At 43.4% G+C, this 10,298-nt stretch overlaps 1 protein-coding gene across 1 annotated transcript; it reads left to right on the plus strand.

Annotated features, from left to right (window-relative positions):
- The first annotated feature begins 1,874 nt into the window (after window positions 1–1,874).
- On the plus strand, window positions 1,875–8,133 carry DMRTB1 (DMRT like family B with proline rich C-terminal 1). Its single transcript, XM_010716103.3, has 4 exons — window positions 1,875–2,484; window positions 3,595–3,806; window positions 4,123–4,267; window positions 6,910–8,133. Exons 1-4 carry the CDS (start codon window positions 2,082–2,084, stop codon window positions 7,014–7,016), a joined length of 867 nt encoding a protein of 288 aa, XP_010714405.1. The 5' UTR covers window positions 1,875–2,081; the 3' UTR covers window positions 7,017–8,133.
- Window positions 8,134–10,298: the final 2,165 nt, after the last annotated feature.

Consider the following 10,298-nt stretch of genomic DNA (forward strand, 5'->3'; position numbering starts at 1 on the left):
TTGAGTAAATATTAAGTTACTCAGAATAGAAAATTACTGTGGAAAGTGAATATAGCCTACCTTTCTCCTCCACTGCCATTGTATACAAGTAAGCATGGATTGTGTATATATATAAAATTATAATTAGAGGTTTTTTTAAATGTGGCATCTATCCTCTGAGTCTATGGCTAAATGTGCACACTCACAACTTACTGAAAAAATACAAGTCAGAAGACAAGGAACATATTAGCTATCTATAAGTAATACAGAGTGAATATCAATGATTATGGGTAGCATCAAGGCCCTGGTGCAAGCAAGTTGTGCTCCAAGACTGGATTTAGAAGTAGCTTACATTGTAGACATGCTAATCAAGTGCTTTTCTGAACTAGGAGCAAATAGTAACACATTTAGGTCAAACTTTCAGAGAGATGCATCCAAATTGCACACAGGCCTACGCGCATGAAGTTGGCTTTGCAGACAGTGCTGTAGAAGTCTTCTAGAGAAACAGGTCTGCAGCTGAGGAAAGGACACTATGTGCATTTCCATGCATACTTTGCATTCTCCAATTTGCAGAAGAAACTGCTGGTGTGCATGCAATCCAACACCCACCGTCTGCAGTGCCACAGTGGTCTCCATGCGGTGCGTGTGGGGCAGCTCGATCCTGCTCCTGCACAGTGTCCCTGAATGCAGGTTGCATGAGGCTGGCTGAAAGCCCTTCACAGAAAGACTCACAGTCTGCACCATTTGCAGGCTGGGGCTGCTGCTGTGCCCGTGTGTGCATCTGAGGATTTGGGTTTGAATTGCTTCAAGAGCAAGTCTAACTTTGTATGCTGGTATTGTGGACTGCAAACATTTTCGGGAGCCCAAACCCTACTGGAAGCCTGGGGGACTCCATTGCTCAATCCTCACGGATCTTCTGCAAAGTGAGAAGCCAGAATCTAGGTGGAGCCCTGAGGGCTTGCAGCACGCAGTGGTTGCCTGCTCACTGCTAGAGCAAAACAAACTGCTGCCAAATGTCTTAACAGTGCTCCTACCCTGGGAAAGACCCTCCCAGACATGAAGGGTTGCACTGAAGCCTTGCAGGAAGGCCTGCTCTGTGAGAAGGACGTCTGCAGGCTGCTGTGAAACATACTGTGTTAGTTATTGTTAGAACTGTTTCATAGCAGTAAATAGATGCTACACGGTTCTCTTGAAACTAATGGGTAAAAAAAAATCAAACAACCTTTCTGCAACTGCTTGGTGATAAAATTTTATGGCATTGTTTTCAATGTAGGACAAATATTACTGATATCTCAGATTTTAAAACAGCTCTTGCATGTGTTAACAAAAGGGAGAGTTTTCTTCTGGAAAGGGGCTACCGTGTACACCAGTTTTGTAGCTACCAGCAGAAACAAATAACAAGTACTTTCTAAGCAGTGCTTGAACTGGAGCACTGCTGTGCTTTCAATTGTAAGCTTGTTTTGTTTCCAGAGAATAACAAATTCCAAGAAAAGGAGACAGATTTTTTGAATGCCACGTGCTTTCTGCCTTCGTCTTTGTACTTTGTTTTGAAAAGCAATGATGAAACGTTTGGTGTGTTTTTTTCTTCTGAAGCAGTCACTCTCCTCATCATGAGAAGTATATTCCAAATTGGAACAAAACAGAACTGAAATCTCAAGGTATGAGAAGTGAGTGTGACTGCTGAAGTGCCAAAAGGGAAAACTGTCACTTAAGGTGTGAGGGATGCCGTCTTTTTCTCCTCGCCAGTCCAGAAGTTCCCATATGTTCTACAGTGTACTCCACCTGCTCCTCTGCTCCAGCGGCCGCAGCCCCCCGCCCCACCGTGTCTTCTCCAGCCCCCACAGCCCAGGTCCGCCTCCAGGCTCACCCGAGGGGGCAGGGGGAGGCGGGCACGTAGGGAAGCGCCTTACCCAGGAAGGGGGGGCCAGTGGAACCGAGCAGCCCCTGGCTCTTCTCCCCAGAACGGGGCATTCCCCACCCCTGCCTTGGGCTCTCCTGCCACTCCTGCCCTGCTTGCTACATTTGGAGGGAAGCTGGCCCTGCCCTATATAAGAGCCCTGCGGGGGGCTGGGTGTGCCAGAGCGGTTAGACGGTTGCTGGACATGGAGGCCAGCGGGGCTGCAGCAGCAGCAGCAGCAGCAACCGAGAAGGCGGCAGTGCGGACCCCAAAATGCTCCCGCTGCCGCAACCACGGCTTCGTGGTGCCGGTGAAGGGCCACGCCGGCCGGTGCCGCTGGAAGCTCTGCCTCTGCGACAAGTGCTCCCTCATCGCCGAGCGCCAGAAGATCATGCAAGCCCAGAAGGCGCTGTGGCAGCAGGTGCCCGACGCCCCTGTCAGGGTGGCTGTGGGCTCCGCTCCCTCAGGGGAGGACGTCGCGGCCGGTGCCTCTGAGCAGAGCAGCCACGTGGGGGCGAAGGGCGGCCATTCCCCCGTTGGCGGTGACAAAGGCACGGCACGCAGGGGTCTGCCGCCACCTCCTGCTGGCCCTCCCTTCTGGGACTACGGTAAGGCTCCAGCTGCTGAAAGAGGTTCCCGTCTCCCCCTTTCTTCCCTCAGCTTGCACGATGGGTATGCAGCCTTGCTTTTGTTTCTAGTTAGGCAGGGTTTGCAGCGTGATTCATGGCGCTCTTTTGTTGCGAGGTTGAAGCTCCAGCAAGTGGCTCTTCTCTATAGGGCGAGCTTTGGGAGATAATCCCAGCAGTGTTGAGATGCACGTACATACAGTGCTCGTGCACAGCCTCCAGAAAGAAAAGGAAAAATACTAAAAAATATGCAGGGATGACAAGTAAATGAGGAAATTACTGCTGCAGTTGTCTGAAGCAAAAGTTTTTGATAGTGCAAAAGAAAGAGACTTTTTGGCCTTACAGCAGAGGCTGAGCTTGGCTCAGATCACTGGGTGTGAAGCTGCATTTTGCCTTTATGAGCAGAACCTAAGTTTTGCAGATGGAAAAGTTGTATGGTTCGTCATTCCTTCAGTTGCTTTCTTCAGTAGAGTCTTTCATGTCACTTGTCTAGTATATTACTATTTATTACAGTAAACTCATACTATTTACTATAGTAATTTTACAGAAATCCCAACTGACTGCAGTAGTCATCAGTCTGGGCCTCGGGAAAGCTGGCAGTCTACAAGGCAAAGAACACAGTGGTCTGAGAAACCCAGAGGAAAGAGTTGTTTCAGACATGTGTGGATCCCACCTACTCTGCCAATAGCTGTTTGCTGTTTTCTTTAGCTTGGTTTCCTAAGGAAATGATGCCTGTAGATGGTGCTGGCTGTACATGTGCCTACCAGTTGTTCACTTAATTATATTTGTAACCTGCTGACTTTTCCAGTGCAGTGTAGTCATAGTGCTCCAGAAGCAGATATGCTCTAGATCATACTGCTTCTCTACCAATATGAGGATAGGTAGACAAGAAGGACCTTATTTGTGTTCACATAGCTAGTTCTTTTTTTTAATCACAAATTTGTGAGGAACCAAGCATGAAATCCAAGGGCCAAGGTCTCCAGGCTAAGGATAGAGTTGAGTCCTGCAACTACTTCTGCTGAACAGCATAGAATTATAGTGATGACTTTATTATTTCTCACTGTTTCCTAGCTCACTCTGCTTTTCCTCCAGAATACAAAGTCAACACAGAATACATGGAGAGAGACCCTGCAAGGGTGTATCCTGGCTGTTCTGGAATGCATCCTTACCACCCATTTCCCATGGGATTTGCCATCAATCAGCCAGGCTGTAGGGGAGCACCATCACCTCCAGGGATATCACTTCAGAAGGGTTTCCGACCCGTTCCAAGCAGCTCTGGACCAGGGAATGCAGCTTCTTTGTCAGTGAGTACTGCCTTGCGGTTTTTTAATTACTTATGGGAATACTGCTGGTTTTGCTTGTACTAGAAGATCTTTGAAGGTCCCTTCTTCTGTTCTATTATTCTTATTCTATTCTATTCTGTATTTTACTTTTAGCTACCTCTGAGCTGCATATTCCACTATGCGCGGGCTTTGCATGTGACAGCATACGGCCACAAAATTGACCCCCAGAAATGGAAATTCATAGTTAAAGATTGAAACAGAAATTGTTTGATAGTGCAGATGTGTCCTGGAGAGAGAGTCTCTAAATGAATATCCTTTGCTCCATGTGTTTTCACAGATTCCAGATGGAGGTGGAGATTTCCATCAGGCATACTACACTCCTCTGCCTCAGTTCATCCCACCAACTTTTCTGCCAGGGGTTCATTACATTCCACCTCCCCTGTCACTGAATGTGTTTGCTGAAGCAACCAAGGAAGCACACGGTAAGGAATTGTTAGATGAGCCTTAGGAGATCCAATTTTAATCTGGTTTCAGTACCTAAACACTGAGATGGGTGCCCCAAGAAACCTTGATTCTAGCTTCAGTTTTAAGGGTTTCCCAGATCCCTGTGATGGAGCCAGGGCTGAGATCCCGAAAGCCCAGGGCAGACTGCCAGCTTGGACAGCTCACTTAGCATGAGCAGTATGAAACTTCTTGCACATCTGGAAAGCCTACATTTTAATTGCTGTAGATGAAAGATTGAATCTTCAAGATCTCAAATTGTTCAGACTGAATCTCACAAGATTTTAAATTTCTGGCTAGGTAAATATATATGAGCTTCTCTTTTGGCTCTCTTGTCTAGTGCCTTCATGTGGACATCCTTGTGATTGTATCTGTAAGCTGTTCATTTGGCTGCAGCTAGCAGTGACCACAAGAGGGTAGTGCTGCTCAGAGAATTAACCACTAGCACTGGATGAGTCAATAGCCAGTCTCATTATAAGCTCTTTTTGTAAATGCAGATAAATAAGTACAACTTTATTTCTCTTCTTGAACATGAGAAACTGTAAATCCAACTGTTTATCACACAGGTTATAATCATCAGCCAATGAAAAATGAAATATCTTCTATAAAAGAGAGGAAAAGCAGACTGATTTTTTCATTTGAATTAAAATGATGTTGATAGCAATTACATGGGATAAAGTGTAAGTTGAAGAGCTTTGGGCCTGATTTCTCACAAAATAAGTCTTGTGCAGACTCATTTTTGTTAAACCAGTATCCTCGTAACTTTTCAAGACATTAGTTATTTTCAGCCAAACATAGCTGCTGTGATGAGAGGCCTGCACAGCTGATCTGCAGGGGACGTATGTGCCTGCCACAGAATGGCTTGTTTGCAGCCATGACGTGATGTGGTGTTTGGCTAGCAGTCAGCTTGCACTCAGTTCCTGACTGATGTGTGTGTACCTTGGCCAACAACCAAGCGCCTGCCAGTCAGCCCAGCAGTGGGCATGTATCTCCCAAGCAGATTGCTTTGATGTCTGGCTGGAAAGCCAAGGAGAAGTAAGCAAGAGAAGTAGTGGATGAGGAGAATGTGAATATGGAAGCATCAAGGGTGTATAGACATAATGTAAATGTAAAAATATTCCAGGATATCGAGAAAGGTATCAATCAGAACTTCAGTGCAGCGTGTAGAAGATACTGGGCTGATGGAGGTAAAATAATATGGGCTGAGTTTGATGGGAAGAGATGAAGCTGAGAGCTGGCAGGCAAAGCAGAAATTGTATGTGAGGCTTACTGAGTTTTGTGGTTTAGCGGAGACAAAATCTGGGGGATACTTGCAGTGGAAGAGAGCTTGTAGCAGTTCTGGGGTGATGTGGGAAAGGGGAGGAACTGGGAGTAGCTGGTAAACTGGAGATAAGTGGTGGCATTGCATGTGGGAAACAGAGGAAATGCAGACCTGTATTGGTAGAATAAAATTTACTGGGCAAACAATCGTGAAAACGGGCAACTGGGATAGAGAAGAGAGCTCATGAGAGCACTCCCCTAGAGAGCAAAATGCCATCTAATGACCTCAGTCTTATTACTCACTAGGGAAATTACAACCCAAGCACAATGCCATAGGAATCAATGCATCATGGATTATGCTGTTCAGAGAACAAACTAGTTTTCTTAGTACTAGGGAGAAAGTACAAATTAATTCCACTACATAGTATTTTTGCTCCAGGATATGTAAGAGCTTGCAATTGTGACCCAGTGAAGGAGATGTTTCTGCATGAGGTCATAAACAAAACAGCCTTCCAGCAAAAGATACAGATGAAGAGGGAAGCTACAGTGAAACTAACAATTCTTTGATTCTGGTTTTCAAGATACCTGAAAAAAGAGAAAAACTGTAGCATTAAGTACATGGGGATATGTTAGGATCACATCATGTCTTTTTTTCCTAAGAAAGGAAGTATAGGCTGTTGTGTTGTATAATTTCAGGCTGTATTGACTAGTAGTGTTACAGAGATTAGACAAACAGAAGGTATGTCCAGCAAAACAGCCAGTACAGTATTTGAGGACAGAGTCTGATTGCAAGTTGTTGGCTTTGTAAAACAGCAAGCCATGGAAAAAGAAACAAAAAACCTATGTCTCCACATGAGAAGATGAGGGAGATTTACATGAAAATCAGCAAGTAAAAAAACCTACCTAAGTATTTAAAAAAAAAAAAATCCTAGATAGATTTGAAGAGACTATTAATCAGTCAGTGATGGCCTTTAAAATTCACAGGAGTGTTCATAAAGCATAGTGTAGGTTCACGGTAGCTAAGTGGGCAGAACAGCCTGTCTCTACTTCTATTCCAGTGCAGCTTCTGTATTTGCCATCTTGAAGCAAGCATTCTTGCTACTTTCCTTAAGGGTAGCTGAAACTGTCAAGTGCTGTCTGAAGTACAGTATCTCAGATTGGAGAGCTGCAGCTCTTGATGTTAAGCACCTTCGAATTAACTGCACTGAAAAACGAACTGGATTTACAAAAGCTATTTTGCATTGGGAGTTTCTCTCTGAAAGTGTGACTGATACCTGAAAGGCAAATTGAAATACAGGAATTTGGACGGGATTTTTTGTTTGTTTGCATTTAACTCCAACCTTTTCCTATTCATTTTTTTCAGGTACTGCAGCTGACAGCCAGGATTCAGGGATGGTTTGTGAACCTAGCCAACCATCTTCTTCCCCAGAAGAAGCAAGCAGAGACCAATCTGTATGTTCTAAACAGTAAATGGCCTGGAGAAAAGCTGGTAGCAGGCAGCACTATTTTCATTATTGAGGAGAGTGTTGGTTAATATGAGGCTAGGGTGACACTTAGTTACTGAGCAGTCACAACAGCTAAAAGAAGGAGATTAATGTCTGCTCACTTCATGATCGAGTTAGAGCTACCAGCCTCACAGCTCTGCTTCCTGGCAGCGTAAAACCCTTGTTCGTGAAAGACGTTTTCCAAAGCCAAGAAAAATTGCATCCTTCTTAGGCAGATGGAAGCAGGAAAGAATTACGACTTTGATTTCTGATTTCTTTGCTGAAGTTGGATGGCTCCTTGATTTCTGGAGTGAGGTCTCCACGCCATGTACACGCTGTAGCCTTCTCATGTTCATGACAGTAATCAAAAATTACTGTGTTGTTTGTGTATCAGTTTGCTGTAGCAGAAACTCGGTTCTGAGTATTGTGGAAGAGTTAAGTGATGTAGAGCCTGAAGACTGAGAGAGAATGGGAAGACAGTATGGGTTGCTGATATGTAAATCAAGCTTCAGGATTTTGAGTGCCTTTGACAGTTCATACATTATTTCAGTGCTGTTTAGCTCAGTACAGCTGAAACAAACAGTACAAATTTTTTAAAGGGTTCACATAGAACAGCTTTATGCATGTGGATTGGAAGTACACTGGCATGTCAAAGATGTGAAAAGATGTCCTAGAAAGTAGGACAAAACACCATTTAGAATACCAATTGGTCAAAACTATACGTATCATAATTTTCAATAATACTGTTTACATAAAAATGAAAGATGCATTCCTCTACTGTATTGCCTAAAGGAACTGGGTTTTTGTCTTAAGCGGATCAATTGTTAATGTTGGAAGAATGTTGGAAGAATTTACTTCTGGGTGATTAAAAAACTTTGAATCATTTGTTTGGTTTTGATGATTTGAGGCATGTATATTTACATGTAATTCTTCTAGGCAAATTTCAGATGTTGCCCTGAGTAACAAACCTGTTTGAAGTAAGATTTAGGTTTCAGTATTTTTATTCTGAAACTTGTGAGTGTAGATGACTACTGCTGTAAGTAGATGCTATTGAAGACTATAGAGGTGAGTGCAATAAAATAAACATTCCTCTCTGCTACTTACACTAACAATCCCTTGCTCAATGCAAGATGTAAAGACATTAGGCTGATAAATCCCTTTTTAATATGGCAGGTGGATGTTTTTCAGCACACAGATGGGGTTTTGGTGAAAGTAAAAGTGGCAAACTTAAGACTGCCAAGAGGAGAGATTGAAAAACACATGTATCTATACCAAATAATCTGATGTCCAACTTGTTACATGCTAGATTTACAGCAGCATCTCTGCTCCCAGGAGTATCCCAAACCTCTTAAAACAGCTGTGTTTGGGAAAATCTGAGTATTTCTGCAAGGTGTTTGAATGGAGCAAAGCTCTTTTTAAAATAAAACAATCTATGAATAGAAATACCAACAGCACTTGCAAAGTAGATACCTTCTTTGGTATCTACTTTGGTAGATGGAGTTGTGTGAGTTGTTTTTTTTTTAAATATATTTAAGGAAAAAGGATTTAAAGAAACAAGATGAACAGTTCAATAGTCCCCTACCCAGTTATTTTTCCAAAGTCTTATTCAGCGTTGTGTTACACTCCTTAAATCTCCAAAGCAGGAAGGATTCCAACCCATTCCACTGGCTGTAAAGCACAGGCATTGCAGATATACTTCATATACAGTACCATTTTCTCCCTGTGTTTCTGTGCCAGTGATTGCTTCCAGACTGTCAGGCCAGGCTCCTTATTTTCCTTTTCCCCCACCTTTTGAACTGCCATTGAACCAAACTTTTTGCTGGTAGGGCACTCTAGTAGGATTTCTCTCATTGGATTGCTGCCCACCAGTGCTTATCTCAAGAGGGATGTGGCAAATTTAAAGAAGACCTAGAGAAGGTCACCTGACAGAACAAGAAGATGGAGCAGTTGCCTTACAAGGGAAAAAAGGACTTGTGTCATCTTATTTTGGAGAGAATAAGGTTGAGGAGGAAGAGATGATGGAGTTCTAGAATATAACAATACGGCAAAATAGATGCAAAGCCATTACTAAGGCTTACTATTTCCAGACATGCGAAGAACAAGGTGACTTGGGATGGGGCAAATGATACCTGACCAGGTTGACTGCATTCTGTAATAAAATGATACACAGCTACCCCAGCCTGAATTCCAAGAGGTAGACAGTTACAAAGAGGTAGAGTATTAGCAGTGGGGCAAATGCTGTTTCAAATATATCGACATTGCTTGGGTTGGTGTTGTGCGAATAATCAAGTTTCAGATTTTTACATTTGGGGAAATTTGTCCCAAAGTTCTTTTGTATCTATCACTGCATGGAAAGTAAATTACAGAATCACAGAATTGCAGGGGCTGGAAGGGACCTCTAAAGATCACTTTGTCCGACCCCCTGCAAAGCAGGCTCCTTAGGCCAGGCTGCACAGGTAGGCATCCAGGCAGGTCTTGAATGTCTCCACAGAAGGAGACTCCACAACGTCCCTGGGCAGCCTGTTCCAGTGCCCCATCACCCTTACTGGGAAGAACTTCTCACACACATTTATGCAGAACTTCCTATGCCTCAGTTCATGGCTGCTTCCCCTTGTCCTATCGCCACGTACCACTGAAAACAGTCTGGCCTCGTCTCTTTGCCTTCTGCACCTTAGATATTTATAGACATTGATCAGATCCCCTCTGAGTTGTCTTTTCTCAAGGTTGAACAGATGCAGGTTGCTCAGCCTTTCCTGATAACGGTGGTGCTCCAGGCCCTTTATCATCTTTGTGGCCCTCCGCTGGACTCTTTTCCAGGAGATCCCTGTCTTTTTTTGCACTGGGGAGCCCAGAACTGGACACAATTACTTGGTAAGAGAGTAAAATGTGATATGTGCATTTCTAGTTCCACAGAATCGTCTTATACAGTATATGGATATGATGAGCACTCATTCTTCATTTTATGCTGTTTGTCCTTTTTAGCCAAGGAAAAAATATTCCTTTACAACTGCTATTATAATGCTGTGCACTTTGGGCTTCAGAGCAAAAATTTTCATTCCAAACTTAGTGCTAAGCAATGTTTCCAGAACTGTGATCTCTTCTGTCTCCACTTATTTAAATAAACGTCTCAGGATAATGAAATTGATTTGGTATGAAATGAATAATTTGGATTGGACAAGTCATTTCTATGTTCTTCTGACCTAAACTGAAGCCATGTAGACTTTGGGCAAATTCATAAAATGTGGGGAGAAAAAGGAAAGCTAGTTAT

Source organism: Meleagris gallopavo, chromosome 10 (genome assembly GCF_000146605.3).
Source record: "Meleagris gallopavo isolate NT-WF06-2002-E0010 breed Aviagen turkey brand Nicholas breeding stock chromosome 10, Turkey_5.1, whole genome shotgun sequence".
NCBI lineage: Eukaryota > Metazoa > Chordata > Aves > Galliformes > Phasianidae > Meleagris > Meleagris gallopavo.

Coding starts and splice junctions, on each gene's coding strand:
- DMRTB1 (XM_010716103.3), top strand. CDS start 2,082: ATGGAGGCCAGCGGGGCTGCAGCAGCAGCAGCAGCAGCAACCGAGAAG. Junction 2,485..3,594: donor CCCTCCCTTCTGGGACTACG/GTAAGGCTCCAG, acceptor CTTTTCCTCCAG/AATACAAAGTCAACACAGAA. Junction 3,807..4,122: donor GGAATGCAGCTTCTTTGTCA/GTGAGTACTGCC, acceptor GTGTTTTCACAG/ATTCCAGATGGAGGTGGAGA.